Source organism: Phaethon aethereus, assembly GCF_964289735.1.
Source record: "Phaethon aethereus genome assembly, chromosome: 5".
In the NCBI taxonomy this organism is placed as follows: Eukaryota; Metazoa; Chordata; class Aves; order Phaethontiformes; family Phaethontidae; genus Phaethon; species Phaethon aethereus.
Window position 1 is genome coordinate 31,537,556 of NC_138579.1, and position 25,809 is coordinate 31,563,364.

Below are 25,809 nucleotides of genomic sequence, written 5' to 3' on the forward strand. Positions count from 1 at the left end.
TACAGTTAAGCTGCCCTAATTATTAATTTTAAAAAAATTCACTTCTTTGTGTTCTTTTAAAGGCAGTTCAGGAACCCTGAATATTTTTGTAGTAATAATTTCTGCAGTCTTTTTTTAATTTTTATTATACTTGTATTTTAGAAGGGACTATAGCAATATTTCAGTGGGAGTCATCTTTACTACCACCAAGTTTCTTTTGTGTCTTCTGGTATTGAGGAGCTAATATCTAATTACTATGGGGCAAAACTCAGAAGTAATTCTCTCCAGGTAATTGTATACTCGGATCTCCCCACAATGCTTTGAATAGTATGTATCCCAGAGATTTACTACAACTTTTAGTGTGTTTGTGCCAAAGTGGACACCCTGTGTCCACTCTTGAGTCCTAGAAACTGTGAATTTCTCATTCATAGCATTTAAAAGGAAAAAAAAAAAAAAAAAAAAGTCATTTGCAGGGAAGGAAGAAACTTGCTCAAGCACAGGTGAAAACTCCATACTTGAATGTTTTGGGTGTCTATATACTTAGTTACAAACTTGTTGGGACAACCTGAGTCTAATATCAGAAACACATTTTCTCCCCCACCCCGTCCCTTGCATTAAACTACAGGAACCCTTGGCACTAGCAAGTGGAGCTTTGCCAGACTGGTGTGAGCAGCTAACAAGCAAGTGTCCCTTCTTAATTCCGTTTGAAACAAGACAGTTGTACTTCACATGCACAGCATTTGGAGCATCAAGGTAAAAAAAAAAAGACTGCTTCCTTTTTTTTTTTTTTTTTTAATATGATAGCTTTTTAAATTACTAATTCACAGAACGACTTTATCCTAACAAGATAGATTTTGCTTGCCAAATGTAAAGCACCTCAGAGAGTAGGAAAAAAAGCGAAGAAGATGGAAAACTTCAGAAAGACTTTTGGACTTCCTTGTTCATTGTGTTAGAGGTTTGTGTTGAGTAGGCTACCTTCTGTTTGATATTATTCAGGATATTCCTTTGAAGAAATTTCATTTTTCAACTTTAGCTGAAGATGTGCTTGTGTAGCTCTAGCTAGGTTATCATATCAGGCAGTAATTTGATTGGGTTGCAGTTCATTGCATGAGGGAGTAAGAAACGAAAAACATTCTGAAAATAAATGTGAATGAAATGTTTTTTGAAAACTTACACAAAAGCACATACCTTTTATTTTTATAGTTCCTACAGTGGTTTGGTGATTGTTTGTTCCGGTTCATTTATATTTAATTTGCTAAAGTCTTAACAAAATAGACAAAATCTAACAGAAAGATGCTATTTCAAAAGTTAGTATTGGCTGCATAGTGAAACTGTAACAAAACAAGAGATTGAAACATTTAACCATACCCTCTAAAGCATTTTGTTACCTAGGAATCCTTAATATTTTGACTGCAGCAGTGACTACCTTGAGAGTATCTAGACAGTGTAAACCTCTTTGCCAGCTTACTTTTACTTAATGAGAAGGAAGATTTAGTTTTTGTGGAGTTTTTTGACTGCTTTTCTTTGTTAGTTTTCCAAAGAGAAAGAAAAATGTAGACAGTGAATTGCAAAAATTACTGTTGTGTCTAATACTCATGAAGAGTGTAAAATGAGGCATTTAAAAAGAAAGAAAAAGGAAAAGAAGAAAAGGTATTGTCTTGCAAGACATCAGTTTAAATCTTAATATGGAAAGATTGAGCTTCTACAGAAAATTGGTCCAGAAAACTGGACTAGGTGTGTTTTGTTTTGTATGGGTTTTTTTTGTTTTGAAAAGAGGTAATGTTTTAGAAAAACTGTGTTTTAAAGAGATCCTTCAGGAAACATTGCATGCTATTTACTTGGTAAGTAAAGAGCTTTAAGCTCATAAAATACTGGAAATAGTTCTTAAAACTCTATATGAACGCTGTGTACATGCACATGAGTGTGTACACTCTGTCTGTGTCTGTCATGACACTTGACCATACTTTTAAAACAACCAACAGATGGTAGCTTTGTAAATAGTTATTGCTGCATAGATGACAATACATAGAAGAATTTCAAACTTTGACTTCATATAAGTACTGCTATTAGAGCTGGCTGTTCTTCCTTTACTGATATGGGTCTATATAGGTATGATTGCACTTCAGCTTTGGTTCTATGTTTCTCTAATAAGTAAACTTGGTCAGTATCAATGGGGTGATGTACAACTGCCTTGCAGTATATAATGGAAGTTGTAGTAAGTGTCTATAAAAAGTTTTGAGCATCTGTGATTAAAAAAGTACTACAGTAAATGCTGCCCTCTGTTCATTCCACTAATTGGAAAACTATAGTGATTAAGCTCAAGAATAGTATGTTTTCACTGGTGCTATAAATTACATCAGAAGTTATGGCTGGCCCTTCACAGTAATTAAATATGTAGTTTGCTGAACTCATAAAATGCGAAGCAGCCCATATTTGGGTATTTCAGATATTTCTGAGAAATACTTTGGTATATAATTAAAAAAAATAAAATTAGTGCTTAACAAGGTAACTTTTTTCTTAGTGGCTACTTTCAAGTTTTCATGCTGATAGACATCAAAATTTTAAACAACTAGGTTTTTTTGTGGTTTTCCAGAGCAATTGTATGGCTACAGAACAGACGTGAAGCCACTGTTGAACGGACAAGGACCACAAGCACAGTGCGACGTGATGATCCAGGAGAATTCAGAGTTGGACGCCTCAAACATGAAAGAGTGAAAGTTCCGCGAGGTGAATCCTTGATGGAGTGGGCAGAAAATGTCATGCAGATTCATGCAGACAGAAAATCTGTTCTAGAGGTAAAGCATATCTGCCTAGCAGAGCGAGGTTAGCTAGCTATTTCTAATGTACTGGCCAGGATATTGAATATCCTGTTCCACAACCAACACTGAACATTTCACTAGGATTTTCTTCTATTATTAACCTGCCTTATGTTTTTCTAGGTTGAGTTTTTAGGGGAGGAAGGAACAGGCCTGGGTCCTACCTTGGAATTCTATGCATTGGTGGCAGCAGAATTTCAGAGGACAGATTTGGGAGCTTGGCTTTGTGATGACGATTTTCCAGATGATGAATCTCGTCAGGTATATTTCAATTTGCATTTTAAACTCAGTACTTGCGTAAAAGAGAAATGAGCTAGATATCTGGAAAGGGAAGAACACATGATAGGTGTGCAGCCACTCATCATGGTCAAGAATGACCACTCTGCTCCATAGCTTGCTTACGTGTTCTATTTTTAACAGAGTAGTTGAGTAAAATAAGTTTAACAGCACAGCTATAAAATAAAATTCACCTTTAACAGCAGCAACTTTTTTTTTTGTGTGTCTTTTAAATCAGGTTGATATTGGTGGTGGATTGAAACCCCCTGGCTACTATGTACAGCGATCATGTGGACTCTTCACAGCACCATTCCCACAAGATAGTGATGAACTTGAAAGAATAACCAAACTCTTTCATTTCCTTGGAATTTTCTTGGCTAAATGCATTCAGGACAATAGACTTGTGGATTTACCCATTTCTAAGCCTTTTTTTAAACTCATGTGTATGGGGGACATTAAAAGTAATATGAGTAAATTGATATATGAATCACGGGGTGACAGAGACTTGCACTGTACTGAAAGTCAGTCGGAGGCTTCTACAGAAGAAGGGCATGATTCCTTGTCAGTAGGAAGTCTGGAAGAAGACTCCAAATCAGAATTTATTCTTGATCCACCAAAACCTAAACCTCCTGCCTGGTTTAATGGGATTTTAACATGGGAAGACTTTGAATTAGTAAATCCACACAGAGCTAGGTTTCTAAAAGAAATTAAGGACCTTGCAATTAAAAGGCGTCAAATTCTAAGCAACAAAAGTCTGTCAGAAGATGAAAAGAACACAAAACTACAGGAATTAATGTTGAAGAATCCGTCAGGTTCAGGGCCTCCTCTTAGCATAGAGGATTTGGGGTAAGAGTTTTCATATTTATTTATAAATATGCAAACAGTGTTGTGTTTAGAGACCGATGTTAACATGTGTAATTAAAAATGAAGATTTCTTCATTTTAGATAGTGTCATTGCAAGGAGGAATCGTTAGAGATGCAGCAAGATCCAGTTTGCCATCCGTAGCTGTATTCTTGTTCCTTAGTTTGAGGATTTTCTCTTCTCACTTGCTCAGTTTCCTAACGTTTAAACTTAAATATGGCTGCTCTGCAATGCCGTATGACTCTCTAGAAACACCCAAATACTTGCCAAGTCCTTTAGAAGACTGTGAATCAGTAATTTCTTGGCTATGATAACTATTAAAATTTATCTTTTTTTTTTTTTTGAGAGCTTTTAAAATGGGGAGAGAGAAATTTCAGATTGTGTTAATCGACACACAGCGCAGTGTTTGAATCCATGTTAAACAGGACATTTGCTAAAGGTTGTCAAATTTTAAAGGCATAGAAGTGCTCATACCTGTGTAAAACTTGTGTCGGGATGTCATCTCTTGTAGTTTTAAATTACTTCTTTTGAAACAACAGTAGTTTTTCTACCATTAATATTATGGGTTATTTGTTAAAATCATGTTGTGCCGCAAGGATTGCATAGTCAGAGATCAGTAATTGTATATGGCCTTGTGGGCTGTAGCATGGCTTCTAATACAGAGAGGAATTAAGTAGCACCATTGAAGGGCCTAAATGTCTAGTATGTTCAGTGGCTCTATAACTGTTAGTGCTGGAAATTAATATAAAGGATTTTCTGAGTTTGTGAACCTTATTAAACAGTTTGAGTAGTTTTGAAACCTTAAAGATACCACACTGTGAAATTTTCAAGGGTTATCAAATCCAAATAAATAGTGGGTGAGTACATGCATGTGCATAGCATAGATTTGAAACATGTATTATCTGTGTAGTCCATTACTAATGGTAGTTCTTTACTGTGGTACCATTACTCATGTATACACAAAATGATCCACAAACAATGGTTTGGAATGTAGTGAGATGCTTTCGGGTGTGTGGGTGCAGTTTATAAATCTGGTGTATTTGCAAAAGCGGTAGCAGACGTGTTTCCAACTAGTAACTCTCTTTGTATTTTGGAGTCTAAATTTTCAGTTTTGTCCTTCGTCCAAAGTATATGGGTTTACAGCGGTGGATCTCAAGCCCGGTGGTGAGGATGAGGTAAGGAAACAACCTACCTTTACAATCTAAACGGCAGTTAAATTTTTTCCTGTCTCAGCAGTAACTCTAATGCAAAGTGAATTCTTACAGTATTTATCTATTGTCTTTGCAGACTGTAACAATGGATAATGCAGAGGAATATGTGGATCTCATGTTTGACTTCTGCATGCATACTGGTATACAGAAACAGATGGAGGCATTCAGAGGTAATTTTAAACGTGGCAGAATATATATGCAGTTAGGTGGACTAATTGGTGTTCAGGGCATGCTGGTCTAAAGTGGTGGCATAGATTGGCTTTCAAAACCAAACTTTTAAATTAAGATTGCAGTAGGCAAGATACTAATTTCATTGCACCTTTGCATTAGTTATGGCATTTTTGATCTTGAAGAGGTTCTGCTTACCTTAATTAAGAAACTGTTGATTGATTCTGGTTTGATTAAAATATAATCAAAATGCTGACATTATTATATAAATATTCCTTTGACTTATGTTTATACCTGTATCTTCTGTAAATTAAAGATGGCTTCAATAGAGTCTTCCCAATGGAGAAGCTGAGTTCCTTCAGCCATGAAGAAGTTCAGATGATTCTTTGTGGAAATCAGTCACCTTCTTGGGCAGCTGAGGATATAATCAACTATACTGAACCTAAACTGGGATATACACGCGATAGGTACTTATATTCTAAGTGGTTTTAAAATAGTAGCTAAAAGACATGTTAAGTGATAAAATGTCCAGAATGTTCATTAGGTGAAGACGCCAAAATGGATGGGATTGGTGGTCACTGAAGAGGAAGCGATTGTCTAAAACTACATGAAATAACCATGTATGTTACAATAGATAGGTTAGAAGGTACTTGGTGTTTTTGTGATGAGAGAGGATAAAAAAATTGAAAATACTAAAATGTGAACAACTAGTGGAAATGTAATGGCAGCTAACTAATACAGGCTATTAAAAATAGCATTTTAGAGTTGTTCCTTTCATCTGTGGTGGTACTTATAATTCCTGTTCAGTCGGATATAGTTGTTATTTGTCCCTTATTTCCTATTTCTTTCTCTTCAAGTGTAGTTAAAATGTACTATGCAGGCAGCAAATATACTGGTGATTGGCTATCAGGAGGTGGTCTCGATGTTTTGGGGCTTGTTGGGCTTGGGTTGTTTTGCTGCTTGTCATGTTTGGTAGCAATAACATACAAATTACTTCTGGAACTGTGTTAGCTGTGTTAACTCCAGTATAAGCATGCTGGAGGATCCTAATGGCCAAGAGTGATTCTTCCATTGACCCTGCCCTGCCTGCAAAGATGCAGCTGAGATTACAGTGCCTGATACCTGAGGGCGTGTTTCAGCAGGCTGTGCTTTCTTCATGCCCTCTCCTCCCGCTCGTTCCCTGGGCTGGTATGGATGAAAGCAATGGTATCTGGAGGATTCCTTGAAGATCTGCTGTAGTTTGTTATATTTTTCCTATTTTTTTTTACATGAGGGTCTTTAACAGGATAGAAATAAAGTCATATATAAATTGAAGTGGCTTTATACTGCAGAAGTGGTACAGAAAAAGTTTTAAGATTATAGTCAGTTGGATTCTTCTCGTTACGTTTGAGCTCTGTCTACTTCTCTACTCATTCATATGCATGATACCCAAATAACACCCCAAGATAAGGGATAGAGAGAAGTTCTTGTTTACCTGTATTTTTCTGTGTAATACTAAGCAAGGAGATTAAAGAAGTGTTTTTGTGGCTTTTATGATGTTTTATTCTTAACTCAATACTGAACAGGCACTAGAATCTTTAAATGACTGCTTAGACATAACTAAGATTGTCATTCTGTCTCAAGAGAAATTGAAAAAAAAACCCACTCTCTTATAATGTTATCAAAACTAACTATTTTAATTTCTTTTAAGCCCTGGATTCCTTCGATTTGTGAGAGTCTTGTGTGGTATGTCTTCAGATGAAAGGAAGGCTTTTCTCCAGTTCACCACCGGTTGTTCAACACTCCCACCAGGAGGACTGGCAAACCTGCATCCCCGGCTCACTGTTGTACGCAAGGTACGGCTTCTTCAGGTTGCCCTTCAAACCAGCTGTTTTGGCTTTTACCGTAATCGTTGCTACATTAAGAAATAACACTGATAATTTTTTTTTCTTCTTTCTTTTTGGTTTATAACTTATGACACTGTGCTAAGCTTTTCAGTACTAATCTCTTTCAGGTCTGTTCTGTGACTTCATATTGAATATAAAAGAATTAATGTACATATAAAGTAAATATATTTATAAGTTGCTCTGTAGCTTTCCTGATGCTAGTGTTTCTTGACAACTGGTGTTATGCGTGCAGTAAATGCCATGAATTAGAGGACCTTACTACTTTTAACTTCCCTATCGAGTGCTGTGAAGAACTGCGTAAAAAATGTTCTCTTTTCCTCAGGTTGATGCTACAGATGCAAGTTACCCATCTGTGAATACATGTGTGCATTACCTGAAGCTGCCCGAGTATTCTTCTGAGGAGATTATGAGAGAGCGTCTGCTAGCTGCTACAATGGAGAAAGGCTTCCATCTCAACTGAGCGCCTGACTGCAATGTGGGACACCAGAAAGTGTTTTTTGATACTAGCGAAGCCTCTTGTGTTTGTGTGCAAAAAATATGATCTCCACGCTGTGCTCTGATGAGACTTGCCTTTTTTTTCACCTGTGAGGCTTTAGGAACATGTGGAATAAGTTTGTTAGCTGCTAATGACAAAATAAAACCCTGTAACTACACAGCCAGCAAGAAATTGGCACAGAACACTGTGTGATGCTTCAAGGGCTTGCACAACTGGAAATTAAGGTGGTTCTGTTTGACTGTTCCAAAGAACAGATCATCAGATTTTCAGTGTTCACTGATACAGATTTCTAACATAGTATTTGTGTAAAGTTTGTCATTTAATACCTTGTACACTACAGTTGCCATCACTGATCCCTGTTCTGCTGGCTTAAGCTGACTGGTCAGAAACTTGCTTCCTTAAAACTTAGAGTTAATGGGCATCTCCAGCTTTTTCTTTTTTAATGGTGCCTGCACTATTGGAGTATTTTAGTGGGTTTTTGCATATAATCATGCACAACCTTTTTTTTTTCTTTCAAGTGGGAATATATTTTGATTTCTCAAATGCCCTGCTATAAAGATCAAATCCTTAAGTGTGTTTGTGCAGCTCAACAATAAAGCTATTAAAAAACACTGGTTCCTAGTACAAGGCACACTTAAAGCAAGTTTTACTTTTGGTTGTATTTTCTTTGTATATTATAAACATTTATTTAACTTGTTGCAGTTTGAAGTTTAAAAAAAAACACCCAATGTGTAAGCTCAAAAGTAATCATTAAAATGTTTGCAACATATAAAACTGTCTCCTCTGAATACTTCATTAATACTTCTTATGTTATTAAATCTCTGTACGTGTTCTGAACAACGTGCCATACTTTTTTCCAAGGTTTAAAAGAACTACATGGCAGTAATTGATCTCACAAAGTCATCTCTGCGCTCAAATCTTTGCAAAATTACACAGTGCAACTTTTTAAGAACTAGTCTGGCAGTGATAACGCTGCCTGTGGCAGTTCTTGGTGCTCTCTAGTAGGCCCGTGGGACTGGAGGTTATAGTTCTTCATTACATTGGAATAAAAACTGGCTCAGATGAATGCAGCTGATTCAGCTTTACTTGAGATGGGGCGCCTGTCATGGTTTCAGTGTGTGGTGAGGTATTTGTTGGTAAAAAGTGGCTTACAGTAAGATAAAGCGAGATGCTAATATGTCTTCAAAGGTATTTAAGTACTTGATACTAGGAAAGAAAAATTGTTATTTTAGTTGAATCTGTGTGTAAGTTTTTGTTCTATGCCAGTTTTCTCTGGTGGCAATCTTTGCTTGGCCCGCTGCTGAGGGAGGGCTTGCCAAAAGATTCTGCCTCACACATGTAAATCAGGTTGATGCCACATTTCTTTTTGTGGCATTATTAATAGGACTTTGCAGGCATTGTCTTTGGAAATTCTCCCCTGTGCAAAACTGAAGGGGAATCTCTACCCTGCCCCAACTCCCCTGACTATTGTGCTTCAACAGAACAGTTGCATAAACCTTCTGTACAAGTACCTGCTCCAGATCCAATGTCATCTTGTTTTGCTGAATGTGTTGTTATTTTAAAGCTACGTGGACTGTTCTCCCACACACCACTTCCCTCTCTGCTCCTTAGACCCTGGTTTCTAGGTGCAATTTAGATGTGACCCGTACGTGCTTTCACACATAAAGCTCACACGGGAGATGCTCTTTCAGCATAAAGTTATGCCTAGTGTTGGTGTGGGGGGTTATGAAGAAGGAGCCAGATACCTTTCTAGCATGAAGGTAAGTGAAAGCAAGCTCAGCTTGCGAGCTCCTCGGTGCCTTGCAGCACACTACACAGGTATGAACCGGCATGTCATACGCCTGGGAATATGAGTTAGGGTAGGTAGCTACATCCTCCTACTCCAGAAGAAAGGCTGGTTTGTCTGCTAGCTGGTACTGAGAAACCTGCACATCTTCTGTAGACGTTTTAATCATGACTCATGGATAGAATATAAAAGAGGAAAAAAAAATAACACCTGTGTGCCAAAATGGAAAAGATTTTGTGTAATTTATGAAGCCAAGATGACAGAAGATGATGAAAGTTTTTATTTTAATTATCTTTCATTAATGTTACAATATTTAAGTGCCAAATACTTCTAGTTACAACTTAAAACAGTATGCAGGAATCCCAAATCTATACTTAAGTTATTTACATTACTTTTGTAATCATAACTTCCATGGAAAAGGCAGTGAAACCAGCTTTTTGATGAAGGCTGAATCTAGTTTAGAAATGGTCATAAAAGTCACAGAACTTAAATTTACAGTACATCTGTATGAAAATAAGTCGGTGCTTGAAAGAAGTACTGAAACTGTTTGAATTTGTATTTCCATATTTTCTGTCTGCTCCTAGGTCTGGCACAATGCTACACAATTCAAGGTGATTCCTAGATGGTCAAGTTTCCATTACTTTTATCCCCAGCCAATTTAAAAAAAGATAGGGACTGTTCTAGAAAAATTGCTGCGCTGTCAATAAAGCTGCATCTAAAATGGAAGGTTCTGCTTGGTGTTTCGCTGTATATTTCCATTAGGGCCATAGGGTATAGGAGAAACAGGAAATAATTTCCAACTAATTTGAATATTGCCCGAGTCGGTCTTACAACATCAGAGAACAGCTGTCGGTACGCTCCTGGTGGTTTCACGATCTTTTGGCAAATGCTGGAGTCAGTCTTGCATCTTGCTAGCTTTCTGCCACTTTGTCAAGCACGGTCAGAGGGGCAAGAATTCTGTTCCTGTTTGTTTCCACGATGCAACCATTTAGCACCATCTCATCCAAAATGATGTGCACTCTGTCCAAATTGAACATGATCTAGAAACATTTGAAGTTAAGTATATTTTGAACATGAAGATAATTCAGAGAAAACCTTAGGCAGCTTAGTCTTTAATTAAAGTGTACAAAAATAGGTATTTCTTAATTTGTTCTAGTTATTTGGCTATTTATTGTAACAGAGCTGGGGAAACAGTTCAACTGACACTTTTTTTCTGATCACAGAGATGTCAGATGTTTGTAGTTGAGAAGCTGAAGCCTGGGCAGTATCCCATCCTGGAAGATGACCCCACAGTAGGAAAAGCAGGTACACCTGAGCTTAGGTATCGGTGGTTAATTTTACTGTCTGCCAGAATACCACATATTGCTTGAATATAAAACATTATCCAGGGATAACAACCTTAAATGTGAAGATGCGAATATTCTGCATTTCTTCTTAGAAAAGTAATTGTCAAATTCTTAAAATTTCATTCTCAAATTTTTCTTACCCTAAGTTACTAATGCTATTTGATCTGCTTGAAAATAGCTTGAGGAATACGCTGATATGTAAAGCTGAGTCATTGATCTAGTAATAAATCTCATAAAGAGCAAAAGTAAATAAACGGTTCATATTTTAAACACTTTCTAAAAGACATTTATAATCTCTAATGTTCACCTAAAAGAAAATAATCCGAAACTGAATTTGCACTGTTGTGATATATGAAATTTGTACACTACTGTGTCTGTCTTTCCTTAACATTATCTAACAGCATCTGTCTCAAAAAAACCCAACAAACGGCGACAGGCCTTGCTCCGGTATTAAGCGGCGGGCATTCTTCTGCGTACATCAGTGTGTTGTGTATCCACCGAACAACTGCAAAGGGCTCCACTTAGCGAAAAAAAGGCTTTTGTGTTGCCATTTACCACTGTAACCTGAAATGGAAATAGGCATAATGAAAAAGCCTGCTGGGTGCATCTGCCATGCCTAACTGACCAGCAGATGCATCTACAGAGGCATGAATAACCCTTCATCTGCCTTGCTCTCCACCTGTTGCTGTTCTTTAAATGTGTTCTTCGCTGTGCTCAACAGATCGGCTTTTGCCTTCATTTTGCTCCTTCTAGTTCCTGCCTGTGTATTGAGGACGACTGCAGTGGAGCTAGCAAGATACTTGACAGTAACTTCTAAACACATCTTTCAACACTCTTTTCCAACTTTGATGAGTTTCTTGAGTGCTTTCTCTGCTCATTACGCTATTTTTGATGCTATGGTTTGAACTCAGGAAGATGGTCTGGTTTTGCTGTAGTCTTTGTATTGAGGTTGGTGGACTTCCACGCTAATCAGTGGAGCTGCAAGAGCCAGGATTTTGAAAGTGTTGACGCTTTCCTCTGCTCAGCGTGATAAAGCTTAAGTCTCATTTTTTTGCATGTGACTCAGGCATTTAAGAGGACTACTCTGTCTCTCAAGTTCTAGTGGATCTAACTACAGCAGTCTGCCCTACTGCTCTGCCCAGGAGCAGGAACAGTGGGGGTACTGAACTGGGTAGGACACCAGCTGAGGAGCCACATATTTGCATGTATTTGTTCCTCCTAGGTGGTGGGGAGACAACACCTTAAACCATCAGAGCTGTAACGACGCGAGTTCATGGAAGTGAACTGTCTTGGGTCTGAATTCAAGAAACAGATTTAAGTTAAGTAACATGGAACATTCCCATGGCTAGTGTTTTAGCACCTGGCTTTGAGAAGGGAATTCCTTAATCGGAATTGGGTGCCTTACTTTCCCTGCAATGAGTGGTGAAAGCCAGACCCATCAAACAATTCACAGGTTCTAGAGCACTGGGGCTGAAGCCAGTACTTGGGAATGCAGAGAGGGATTTTTCTGTGATTCTTTCTCTCTGATTCAGAAGCCCAAGTCATTACTTCAAGAGGCTGAGCCTCTTGTAGAACGCCACAGTAGAGGTGCTGCCTGCCTGAAACCTGTAGAGGACAGAGGCTGAGCCTGTCCTCAGCCTGGGGAATTCCAAACCCACCTTTCTCTGTGGGAAAGCTTAGCTGAGTTGGCAGCAGCTGCACCTGCTGCCTTCTACTTGTTCTCCTGCAGTCTGTAAATAGTTCTTGAGTATGACGGTCTAGCCCAGCGATGAGACATGCTTAAGTTTTTGTCCTTGGCGATTGCTTCTACTACTTACGTTAAAGCAAGAAGAGGGGCACAGAGTATCTCATGGCAGCCCAGTATCTTATGTCATGACCACCCTTTGAAGAGATGAAAAGCAGAAGCTTGAACTTGTTCAGGCTGAACTGTTGGGAGAACCTGTATGTTCAAGTTGATGAGAATTCAGCTAGCAGGCTGTCCCCTTCCTCTGCCGCTCCAAATTGCCATGAGCGCTCTGGGCTGAACTCAGTGCTACTGTGTATTTGTGCAGAAGGGTAAGCAATTGTATCGCTACTCCAACAAATGCGTTCTGCTTGACCAAGAGCACAGCGTGCCTAAGTATGCGTAGTAGCAGAATTTGGGCCCCCAAGTAACTTTACTACTAGTTACTATTAAGTGAGGAAAAGAAACTCAGGTTTCTTTTGACTTGACTCCAGCTGTCAACAGGATCTTGGGTATGTCCGTGGTTCATCAGATAGCTTCTAATTTGCTGGCCTAAACTTAACCAGCTAATTTAATTCTAAGTTGTATTTTAAATACCAGACTTCTTCCTGAGTCTGACCGTAGGCCTAAATTGCTTCTAAAAATCAGACTTGGGTCTTTCAGTACTGAGGAGCAGTACTGTCCTTACAACTTCAATGGTCTCGGTTTCTGTGGTTCCAGAGACAAAGGCAACTGTTTTTACTTTGCTTGGCAGATTAAAGACTCAAGACAAATTTCTTCCTATGGCATACTTTACAAGTAAATCAGTCTTTACACAAATATTTTAATCTGAGAAGTTAGGATTTCTTTATCCCAGTAATGTGAGAATTTTTAGGAAGACAGCTCTTCCACTGCTGCTTAGTTCCCCTCTGGCACAGCTCTACACAGGGCAAGAGGATCTCTTAACGAAGTTAGATAACATTCCATTCAGGTTTCAACAAGTGATAAAGCCAGCTCCTCCTGGCTTTTAATTTTTACACTACCACTGATTGACAGTGCTCCAGTTCCCACAGCGGAGCAAGAGCTCCTGCCTCTCCGGGCCCTCCTCTTCCTTTGAGAGTCCCAAGGATTTAAAACCCAGGAGACTGAAACAACCAGGATCAGTGATGACGCAGCAACTTGCCACTCCTGCCTTTTTCTTCTGCATCATCTTGTTTGAGAACACATTTAAAATGCTTACCACTGCTCTTTCCCCTGCTGCATTTCCTAAAGAGCTGATACCGCATCGAAGGAAAACTGTGCCCATACCAGTAAGTATCTTGCAGCTGTTCCGCTTAAACCCGGTGTGGTTAAATGAGAGGTCAATTTGCCTGCAGGGCCATTCCAGGTTATTTCAAAATTGGCCTACTCCATTACAGAAAACAGTGGTAAGATTTCTGTCCATCGGTAACCTGTTAATCTCGCAGTCATCATTCCAGAACCAGTGATTTCACCCGCAGTTTGAATGGGGATACTAATACCATTCTGGAAAGATCTCTCATCTTGATTTTGGAAGGTCTCGGAGCGTTCTTTACCCTCAACCTAACATCCAGGCTTCCTTTTTCAGTTCCCTTCCCACTCCTTGCTTTACCATGCCGTTCCGGGCAAACAGTCGGACTGCCTGGGCAGCAACCTTGGCTTTTCCCCCTTCCTGTGAGTCTCATGACTATCCTCTATGGTTACATCTCATCATACACAAGCTGCTTAGCCACTCACCTCCAAATGCCCTGCCCAGCGAGGGATATGTATCTCTGACCCTCAGCGAGGCTTGCCCTCCCCACCCGCCACTTGTGTGGCAAGTGACCCCTAATTTCAGGGTTTAAAGCCCTGAAGTCATAGATCCACACCCAGCTGAAAAGCAGCAAAGCAAACCAGTTTGAGCAATTGGCAACAGGAAAAAGCTGTATTTGGTGTACGCGCTGCCACGTGCACCACCCAGAGCTGTCACTGCAGGTCTTGCTTCCAGTAAGAATCCCGGCTGCCCACAAACAAGGATTAAGGGACTTACTTTAACTAGATCCGTGCAGAGGCTAACAGTCATTTTTAAACATGTACGCAGAAGAAAACATGTATTAAACTGTGCATTTGTAGATAAAAGTCCGTAATAAAAGTTTTCAGAGCACCCAGATAGGAAACAGTCAGCATAAGTTGCCAGCCTAGGCAAAAGGTGAGCCCTTACTGCCTTTGGTGTATGGATTTTAGTCAATGCTGTTGTGGCTGCGTACCTAGCAGTAGAGGCACCTACTGCAACTGGTGTTTAAATGTTACACTGGAGCTTGGGTAACTTCAAGAGTCGCCCTTATTAAAGCTATTAATGGTAATTTCTACTCTCACAAAGAGTTTTTATGGCACATACATACAAAGAGGAGGTAAAGGTGACACAGTCTTGTGTCTCCTTCCCAAAAACATTATATAGGCAGATAGTTAAGTGGGGGAGAAGGGAAGGAAAGGAGAAAAAGGAAAAGGCACATTTAGGTCTTGCATGCAATAAATAACTTCTTCATATAGAGACATTTTAGATATTTCAGGATATTCCCAGCAAGTAATTAAGGGTGTGTACAGGCTTAAGGGATGATAAACTGCAGCCAACACCTTGTGATCAGGTAACACACCCAGGAGCACAAACAAAAGCTTTGTAGATTACAGCATGAGTACTTACGGGGCAGATGGTTTGCTACTGAATATACAACATTACAAAACTTTGACTTCCATCCTGGCCATGAATCTTCAGCTGAAGATTAGTTGGGGTTGCTTCTTTTGCTTAATCTAGTCATACATTCCAACTTTATCTTCGCTAACATTTGCTTTAAGTAACTTTTAGTCTATCTAATCATAGAAAAATTTTAGGCACTGAAACCCACTTAATGCTTTCTGACCATTTCTTCTTCAAATGGCTATGCTGACATTAAAGAGGAGACAAATGGTGCCTTCAAGTCCTGTGATATTCTAGGCTATTTGCTGGTACATTGAGGTGAATTTCTGCCAAAGCGTGAAAGGTGAGTGGTCTACCTGATGTGAGTACGTGTCTCCCCTACATCACGGACTTAAAGGGAAACTTCTCCCTTAATTAGCAACAATTTTAAGCTAATCCTTATAGTTTTACATTTCATCCACTTATTACTGTAGTACAAATGAAAGTGTTTCCTTATAAATTCTCAGAATAAATTTATTATTCAATTTTCTTACTATTTAAATGCACTGTACTCCGAAAGTATGATTCCATGGGGCACTGAAGAATACAGTTGATTCACATGAAGTATTCCCTGAATCAAAGCTTTTTATCTATCCTAGGAGCAGCAGCAGCAGCTAGTTGCAATGGAATGTAATGTTTTTTTTGGATCAAGAAAACATTCTTCAAATGCTTGGTCCTAGAGCACCCTGTCTTCCCTCTCCCCTCCCACAGGGGCAATGTAAGTATCTATTTCTTCTGTAAGTTAATAATGTGTCTTCAAGTAAGCTTTGCTTCACCAGCTCAAGCAATGGAAAAGTCAACTTCTTGTAATTTTAGAAACTCCCATGCTTACCAGCATATCGTTCCCTACAGAGCTGCTGTGGTAACACCTGCAGTTTTGTAGTCTCTTCGTCATCGTCACACCGAGCAAGTAGCTCCTACACTGTCCAAGCTGGGGTTTTAGAGCTACAGAAAACCCCACTCATGTATTTCATACACAGAAGCGAAGTTCAGCTAGTGCTACTAACAAACACATTAGGAAGCAACATCCCTGGGACAATTTCAGAACTTGTTCATTCAACTGGCCCAGCAACGCTACTTAGAGGTATTTTAAAAACAAACCAAACGACTTTAGAAATGCATTAGCAGGAGCTGTGTGGCCAGGAATGCTGGCGTAATGCACTGTGGCTGGGGAAGCTTTAAGAATCAGTGCACGTGCTGCAGGCTTCGTGTGGACTCCAGGACTTCAATTGTATGAGGGTCTCAGCTTTTAGATTTAATTGTGGTTTGCTCTGTGCATGGGCGAATAGCCTTCAATGATTATGATGTATTTTTCACAATTTTTTATTTCATGTAATTTTCTGCTATTTTTTTCATGCTAGCAAACACTACTTTCCATATAGAATAGCCACTATCACTTTTGTAATAAACTTCCTATGGATCTGTACACAAAAATAATAGCACAGAGACAGGAAACCTTGACAGTCTCCTGCCAGATACTCCATATACAACGATTCTGTAAATACTACTTGGCATTTGCAGTTACAGACCTTCCTTCATCAGACATTTTCCATCCAAGCTAACTGTACTGAATATAAGAGTTAGCTTAAGGCCATTTGGCAAATTAAATGGTTTAATCCCAGGTGGGGATATTATTTTACACACTTTGAAAGGCATATTGATGGATTATTGCTTGCACTGCATTAACATCTAAGACGCTTGTAGTCCAGATCTTACATTGTTCTTCTGGCCCTGCTATTCAAGCTGTTGGCAAAAATAAATACAATCCTCAACAGCCCACTTCTTCATCATTACACCTCTGCTTTACCTTTAATATTGAGGGTACCTATCTCACTTACTTAATTTAAACTATTTTATGTATCCTCTCAATTTATGAAAAGTTCTTTTTCCTAAATGGGAGAAATATTTTGTACATGTAAAATGTTTTATTTTAAAATTGTCCCTGAAATATATAATGTACGAAAGTGCATTTCTGAATGGAAAAATGAGGTACATCATGTATGAGTCATACATGTTGAGAAGAGACGTACCAGACATGAGCTCCTCCAATATTATTTCCGGTAGTAAAGTAACTCCTATTTTCCCAATATTTATATTCGCACCTCATGCAGATAAGACCCAGGTAGAAGATGAATTTCTAGAGGAGTCATTCAGACACCGTATTGCACCCATTGCAAATGTTAGTGTGAGTATTTAACGCAACTTCTCTAAGCCATGCAGACTAGCACTGTATGCAGGAACTTGCTGGATATGCAGGAGCCTTCCTCAGCGATTAAATGAGCTACTGGTGGGAACTGTAAGTGTGTAACTACAGGCGATTCCTTTTGCTGTGAAAACGATGACCAGAGGCAGACAGAATTTAGAATCATCAGTACTCGAAACAATCTAAGATAAAAGGAACCAGGTAATTGCAGACTCAAAGTATACCATATGGAAACATACGGGGCTATTTTTATGTCTAATTACTGATAGGTCAGGTTAGTCTCTAATTCAGCAAATCTCATGCACAAGTACACATCGTTCTAATACTTAACTATAACTGAATACAAAAATGTAGTTATACAACCGCTTAGAGACCTTAAGAGTCCCTTCATGCTGAAATTTCATTATTGCTCTTTTTTATGAGTGAATTTAGGAGTGTTATATTAGTACCACAGCATTTTATGAATTTCAGGAAGGAACTACAGACAGTATATATATACATACATATGTAAGTTCAGTAAGTGAGACAGAGTTCCAGCATGTAGCAAGCATTAAAATATTTACAAAAGTTAAATTAATTATTTCCTTTGGGTTTTTTTTTTCAGGAAAGAAGTGAGAACAATTACAGGAAAAATGACAGAATTTTTCTATGTTCTTCATATGTACTAATTCTTAAATAAGGTAAACTAACTAAATTACTTTAAAGTATTTGATTCCAGGGTGGCAACTGTATTTCAGGTGTATAACTGAAAGCTCTTTGTACCAGCAGATCTGCATTTAACCAACAACAAACATAGGCATAAGGATTGCTAAAGTAGAGTGAGCAGGCTGTGGGATTGGAAGAACTGAGGAGGAAGATGACTGTTTGCACTACGTTTTCATGGTTTAATTTTCTTTGAATTCCGTATTGTATTTTATTTACTTGCTATTTCTGTTTAATTGTTCAAGACTGTATTTTACTATTAGTATTTGCTTGTATATGGTTTTACTTAATTTTTCAAATTATATTTTAGTTAATACCCTGCAAATTATATACACGAAAATACAGCTGTGTAAAGGGGGAAAGGGAGGGGAGAAAAAGGTACCTGTGGCAATGCCTGGTTTCCTAAATTCCTCCTCCCAGGCCAGCCTTTCTCTCTTTCCTTTGATACAGAAAGTAAAACTCAGATAGACTTTCATGAAGCAAGATAAAAGTCCAACCCTAATCTTACAATGATGCTACTGCTATTTGACTCAAGACATAGCTGTAATGTTCAGTTCTTATTACTGCAGTCATTTCAGTATCTATTTTACTGTAAACTTAAAGAAAAAAGTAAAACTCTGAAATAATTATTTCAGCCTGAAAGTTCCCCCATGGGTGTACTGGTAGATGAAAAGCTGGACATGAGCCGGCAATGTGCACTCGCAGCCCACAAGGCCAACCCTATCCTGGGCTACATCCAAAGCAGCGTGGCCAGCAGGTTGAGGGAGGTGATTCTGCCCCTCTACTCCGCTCTGGTGAGACCCCACCTGGAGTACTGCATCCAGCTCTGAGCCCTCAGCACAGGAAAGACATGGACCTGTGGAGCGGGTCCAGAGGAGGGCTGCAAAAATGATCTGAGGGATGGAGCACCTCTCCTATGAGGACAGGCTGAGAGAGCAGGGGGTGTTCAGCCTGGAGAAGAGAAGGCTCCAGGCAGACCTTATTGCAGCCTGCCAGTACTTAAAGGGGGACTATAGGAAAGATGAGGACAGACCTTTTAGCAGGGCCTGTTGCAGTAGGACAAGGGGTAATGGTTTTAAACGAAAAGACGGCAGATTTAGACTAGATATTAGGAAGACATTTTTCACAAGGACGGTGGTGAAACCCTGGCACAGGTTGCCCAGAGAGGTGGTAGATGCCCCATCCCTGGAATCATTCAAGGTCAGGTTGGACGGGGCTCTGAGCAACCTGACCTAGTTGAAGATGCTCCTGCTCATTGCAGGGGGGTTGGACCAGATAGCCTTTAAAGGTCCCTTCAAACCCAAACTACTCTATCATTCTATGAATATAACTTTTCATGTCTAAGTGTTAATGGTACTTAGTTCTCTCTAAGCAAGCTCTCCCTGTCTTACTTTAAATGGCACCAGGCTTATCTTAATAGCTGAGGATTTAAAAAGGTGACCCTCATGAACATCAGCCATGCTTTCAGAAAGGTGCCAAAATGGTGCTACTTACTGTAAGTGCAAAATTTGTGAAACCTCTGCATTTTCTTGACTGTTTTGACAGTCAGCGCTACGAAGACAATATGTACTGGAACATAACACCGAAAAGAGATAAGACAGATTTCTGATACTGAAAAGGATACATCTAATTCACTCTGCAAGGAAAAGAGATAGACAACCATTAGTTACAGTTCAATTTTTCATCTCACAGTCATTAAATATTACACATCCCTTCAGAGGATAAAGAAAGTCTTCAAAATACAGATACAGAATTTTATAGTGATTCAGATTTCTCTTCTGGACTGTACAATTACGTGCTCTTTCGCGCAACACTCCTTTGCCTTTGCTGTGTTACCTGCCTGCGTAACAAAGGCTAATGTTCTGAAATTTTTACTTAGAAAAACCCACTGAGGTCACCCACAAGTGACAATTTGAATATATGCAGTGCCATCTCAATGAGTGGGTGGAAAACCAGCATCTCTAATCATGGCTACTCCAGCCTTGTATTCTCTCTTCCTCCTTCTGCAAAAACAGGATGTTAATACCAAGTTTACAATTCATATAAAAACACAATTTAAAATGTTGCTGCAGATCATGTCAGCAGCAAAATCTAGATGTGGTAGATACCCATGTCTGCGGTAGCTGTGGCTGGATATATTAAGAGAAGGCAGGCAACTCCAAGCTTTGGACACTCAGCAATTCTAGCTATTGCTCCAGCCCCAGCAACACAATTCTTCACATAGTCATCATTTCCCTTCTGGTCTTGGCCTGGATTTACCCCAAGTAGTTTTATTCATTTAACCAAAATGTCTGAGTTAGAAGTCCTTGTGGTCTCTCTGCAGTCATCAGAAGAGATGGGTATCTTCAACAGTTGACTCGGCACACTTGAGGCATGACTCACTTTCTCGAGATACTCCTCTGTCTCCACTGCCAGCAATAGGAGCTTAGGATAAGCAAACTTCTAACTTAGGTGCCTCAGTTAAATGTCTAAATTTAGAAACAATTAATCATAGCCTCAGCAGTTAAGATCTTGCACAGTTGGGGTGGAGCTTCCCCAGTCTCTCCTGAAAGAGGGGATCTTGGTCTGTTACCTAGGGAATTTAGTTTGCTAGCATGGTTGCCATTCACAATCTGCCTAAAACCAGGGTTAGAGTTCCCACTGGTAAAATTGCTACTACTTCTATGGTCTAAAGATGCTGTAAACTGGACTAGTTCTAGTCTACAGGCCTCTGCTGAGTGACTCTGCCATTCTTCAATTAGAAATTTTTTATGCATCACAAAAATTGTATTTTAAGAGCCTGATCTGTTTAAGTTTCCTCAGCGTTAAAAAGTAGTTGAAAACATTGGAGTAGGCATTCTGAACAGTATGCAGAATTTTCTCCTGGGTAGCCATAATAAAAGTGAAGGAGAGTCAGAATTACATCTCACAAGCAACTTTGAAAGCTTTCACCTCAATTCTGTTAATGTTTGTTCTGATATTTGAATTCAAGCTCTGTAAACTCCATTAGATAAAAATAGAGTATGTGAGAATGTTTAAAGCTCATAAGCCTAAAAATAATAGATGACAAAATGTCCTTCTAAAGCAGGACAGATGTTCTTTCCTTTCCCAGAGTTTTGTCTCAGTTGTCATCATCATAATTTGGGATTCTACTAAAATTCTGCAAATTGTAAACATTAATCCATAATAGTGCAGACTTATACTTTCTTGCTCTGTGGTTTCTGCCAGAAACCCCAGCTAGAATTATAGCCCTCTTCTTCAGATCTCTGCTGTTTATCACGTTATATGTTATTAAAAATAGAACCACAGAATGGCATGAGATTTCTTTACCACCCCCCTTTTTGGTTCTCCTAGTTTCAAACCTTAAATGCTATGGAAAATATAAAAAACTCTGGTATGATGAATTCATCAAGTTTCTAACAATTATCAGTGCTTGGGTTCTATACGTGGTCAAGGAATTATATATACTACATTTATATGTAGAAGAACTACATCTATTTTTCCTCTGCCTGAAGTAAAGAAAACAAAACTTGAGAAGTGGTTGGAAACTATTAGCTCAATTGAATAAATAAGATGTGACTAAATTTTTGTGCATTCCTGTGCTGCCGGGATCAAATTCCATTCCTGGTTATCACTGCTTAGGTTGGCACTGCAAGCATAACGATTTTAAGAGACAAATTCTGAACTTAGTACAATCAGACAGTGATATACTTAGCACCAGCCGTTTCAACAGGCTGGTGTGACATTACTTGAGATAATAGCCTAAAACAATTGCCAGGCATCTAAATAGTGAAGGGTGCAGATGACTTTTCCAAGCATGTCTTTGAATTCACAGAGGGAGCTCTGCCATGTCCACCGTGGTCCTAGCACTGCGAAACCAGTTACAGACCCTGCACACTAATCCCTTCTACATATAATTACCAACGTAATACCCTCAAGCACATGGACTATGGAGGGAACTCTATCCAGTCCTCTTTCCTGAGAGGGATACCCGACACATTTCAGCACAGACAAACTGAAATTGTGCCGAAGTACGATTTCAGGCAAATTTGCTTATAACCAGATTATTACAAATCCTATATTAAATAGCACATGCTCTAACCAGGATTATAATGCTGCAATTTCAAACTTTATTAAAACAAACAAACAAAAAATCTCCCACCAAAAGGAGCTGTGTCATTTTAACTGGAGACATGTCTGATGTTGAATCCTTAATGAAATGTCTATCTACAATAGCTGTTTTATCAGATATCCACTGTTGCATGACAACAACATGGGGAGCACAAGTCCAGACTGGTTTTTGAGGTTTCATTTGCGCTCCATCCCTCTGATCTTGTTCAGTGAGAGTGATGTCAGTTCCCTGCTTAATGCTTACACCATCGTTATCATGAATGAAGTGCATTTGGGGGATGTAATGCTAAGAATTGAAAAGATAAACCTCTTTATTTCTTTAAAATGTGTAAAATGCCAGTGGCTATTTTAAGAGTAGATGACTCAAAGAAACCCCTGAGTATAAACATACAAAAACATGCTTTTCCAACAGAAATATTTCCGGTATTCCTTGTCTGATGATTTATAACCCACATATACCTTTACTTCTCTGAAAAATCAACTAATACTGCTTTTTTTCTTTCTTTTTTTTTATTTCTTTGTTTTTATTCATGCTAAGGTATTCAAAATTCTAAATGAATATGAAAAAAAAAAAATTTCTCTTTTGATTTACTCCCTGAAATGACATATTCACTGAGTGTTTTAAAAGAGAAGAAATATTTCAGAATAAATTCAATGTCTCACTCACCACTCTGCTGAAGTATTTGTCCAAAACTTCCACAAAGTTATGAATTAGTTCATATACTGCCATCTCATTCTGAAATTAAAGACAAGTAAATATTAAATTAAAAGCTAGAAAATGTAATAATATTCTTGGTATTATTTCAGTTTGTTGTGTATGAAAAGCAACTAGAAAAACACAGTAAGACCTACAATAAAGTGCACGAGCTCAGGCCACCATAGCAAGAGGAGGGGTGGTTACCCAGCAGAGGAACCGAGAGCAGGGGAGTGCTCAGGAGCAGAAAATTCAGGCCAGCCACATGAGTGAGCACCGCAGTACCTAGTGGATTTGTCTCGCTTGGGCTGCTGCCATCCCACTGCATTCTTTCTTCTACCAGCACCCAGGTTAGCTAGATAGATACAGCTAACTAGGCTACGCCTACCCGTGCTGAAGTCACACCGGCCAGCTGCAGCGCAGAGCCAGGCTATGCTGCAGCAGTACAAATGAGTGATTTTTGTACGGTGTAGCAGAGCCAGCAGGATTTGCCCAGAACTCCACGCCATTATAACCCTGACCTGAAGACACTGGTAGTCAGCAGCTACCTTCCACACCGCCCCATTTAAGTCTCCAATAGTAAGCTTTGGATTAACTTCTGAGAACCTGGAATCAGTGTAAACACTAAAGCCTTGCAGGCTCAGCCTGAACAGATGAAATAACAGTACTTGTCAACTTTCAGTCAGATAACTCTTTTTTTTTAAAAAATACAATGAATTGGCATCTTTCTAGCTGACAGTATGGGAGTATTTTCTTTGGCCAAGGAGGTTAAAAATAGTGAGCAGCTGGGAAGTCACCGCAGATGAGACAGCCGATCCGGCTGTAATGCTAACGTTTGTCGAGAAACCCCACCCTACACGAATTTGTTTGATCAAACATACATGTAGAAAGCAGAATCAGTATAAGGCTCATGAAGACTGCCTCATGATAACAGCTCAGTCTACTGCTTTAGAATGGAGTCAAAACCACATTTTCTTTCATACTTCTTTTTATTTAACAGAAATAAAACCACCTTTTTGCAATGACTCCTTGAAATTCTGTAATTGCTATTGCAAAATTCCATGCTGGAAAAAGACTGAAGTTCTTGCCCATGACTACTACAAGTTCTCGTTTCAAGAGTGTATATGATTTCTTACCTCCGTCTCGTTGATTCCAACGACTACAAACAGGGCTGCATACTGTCGGTACACCAGCTTAAAGTCCTTATACTCAACGAAAGAGCACTAGGCAGAAAGAAGACGAGTCAAATGTAGTTGCCATCTAAGCATACGACAGTATTAAGCACAGGGCGCTCAAAGAGCTTAAGCTTTCATGTTTGTCAGGGCCACGAAGAACAATGGATTTCCCAAGATTCACCAAGCAATTTTGACTTGAAAGAAATTTAGTAGCCTAACTGTTACACAAAACTTTTTATCTACTGGCAGAAAACATGCTACCGCTTTTTTAAATGTAAGAACTGGAACATACAGAACTGAAGTGACTTGTGTGGCGTTATACGGCAGCCAATACTTCCCCTGAATCTTAATTTGGAAGCACTTCCAAAAGAGACAACTTCAAGGTAATTTTCCTATTAAAAAATTTATCAGTATTTTTATATAAAATTTAAGATTATTAGACTTCCAGACCCAGGGGGGGAATTCACATGTCTTTCACAATAAGACAGAAGCCAGCAGATGGTGCTCTTATACATTGCTTTAACAAGATGCCTCCTTCAGTTTTTTAAGTATCATTTTGCTCAGTCCTTGAAATGGCAGCATACCATTAGCTCTTTTGGTGAAACTTCTGTTTGGAGATGCTCTTGCAGGCAGTATGGAGGAGGTTAATTTCTATAGCTACTGTCAATTCTGTGAACCAAGGTACTTTATAGGAACTGCTATTTTTTCTGAGGTTTTCTAGAGTGACATACATGAGGACCACTGTTCAAGGACACATGTAATTAATGAAAAATAAAGCAGCTGACTTCAGAACACAAACCAAAAAAACACACTCAACAGCCCATGTCACAGATTCTCCTCCAATGCAAGTCAACGTACTCAAAAGTTTTGCTAAGTTTGGTACTTTTCTTAAAGAACCAATGGCTCAATTAAGTGAGCCATGAAAATCTCAACTTTCCTCTAAGAAATTTTCCAACTTCGAAGTTTTCTGACTTTCTTGCAGAAAGTGTGAACACTTATTTAAACTGAAAATGCCTAGTACAGAGGCCTAAAAATTTGTGTTTCCTAAAACCCCTGTGTTTTAAATAGTAATTTTATGATTTTGAATCATTTCTTGTACGTTTTTTGTTTAAACTTGGAGCTGTCAGTACTATCCCTACTGGCAAAGCAGGAATAATCTCTCTCTATCAATCTCTACCAGACAAGCATTTAACAGGATAAAATAAATTCTTCCTGGACTTCTGAGCTTCTTCAAACAAATCGGAGGAATCTACATAACAGTGATACACAAAACTCCAAAGATCTCTGTAAGCCTCAGTTCATCTGAGTGAACACATAATCTAGAAACAGAATATTTTCATTCATGTGTACATGTTAAAGAATGACCTGCAATGGAAACTGGTGTGTTTTCAGAATTATTGACACGAAAGAGGTGAGATGTTGATAAAATAAAATGTGTAGGGGAAAAACTACAAAACTTACCTGATCCTTTGAACGGGACAGACAGTTTTTGATTACTTCAGCTTCCAGCATTGTCCGTTTATTAATTTCTACATGCTCATAATACCTAGAAAGCCTTGTTTGACCCTGTTTGTTTACCATAAGAAAAAACTTTATCATTTCTTTTTTGTTGATCTCAGCGGTAGATTTGAATATGGGGTACAAGAATCAAGAGGAGTATTTCTGT

At 38.9% G+C, this 25,809-nt stretch overlaps 2 protein-coding genes across 2 annotated transcripts in view; one reads left to right on the forward strand and one right to left on the reverse strand.

The window, feature by feature from the left end:
- The window catches only part of HECTD1 (HECT domain E3 ubiquitin protein ligase 1), a gene marked incomplete at its 3' end in the record, with an annotated part of 63,173 nt that extends 55,515 nt beyond the window's left edge, over window positions 1-7,658 (forward strand). The window contains exons 33-41 of the mRNA XM_082000148.1: window positions 605-732; window positions 2,573-2,774; window positions 2,919-3,056; window positions 3,310-3,917; window positions 5,030-5,108; window positions 5,221-5,314; window positions 5,629-5,779; window positions 7,003-7,147; window positions 7,521-7,658. Of these exons, the coding sequence (XP_081856274.1) occupies window positions 605-732; window positions 2,573-2,774; window positions 2,919-3,056; window positions 3,310-3,917; window positions 5,030-5,108; window positions 5,221-5,314; window positions 5,629-5,779; window positions 7,003-7,147; window positions 7,521-7,658 (1,683 nt within the window). The remainder of the gene's footprint in view (window positions 1-604; window positions 733-2,572; window positions 2,775-2,918; window positions 3,057-3,309; window positions 3,918-5,029; window positions 5,109-5,220; window positions 5,315-5,628; window positions 5,780-7,002; window positions 7,148-7,520) is intronic.
- Window positions 7,659-10,391: 2,733 nt separating this feature from the next.
- On the reverse strand, window positions 10,392-25,742 carry AP4S1 (adaptor related protein complex 4 subunit sigma 1; the record flags this gene model as incomplete). Its single annotated transcript, XM_082000882.1, has 5 exons — window positions 10,392-10,520; window positions 19,789-19,800; window positions 22,942-23,010; window positions 24,105-24,191; window positions 25,605-25,742. The coding sequence occupies 5 exons, from the start codon at window positions 25,740-25,742 to the stop codon at window positions 10,392-10,394; spliced, it is 435 nt and encodes a 144-aa protein (XP_081857008.1).
- Between the last annotated feature and the right edge of the window lie 67 nt (window positions 25,743-25,809).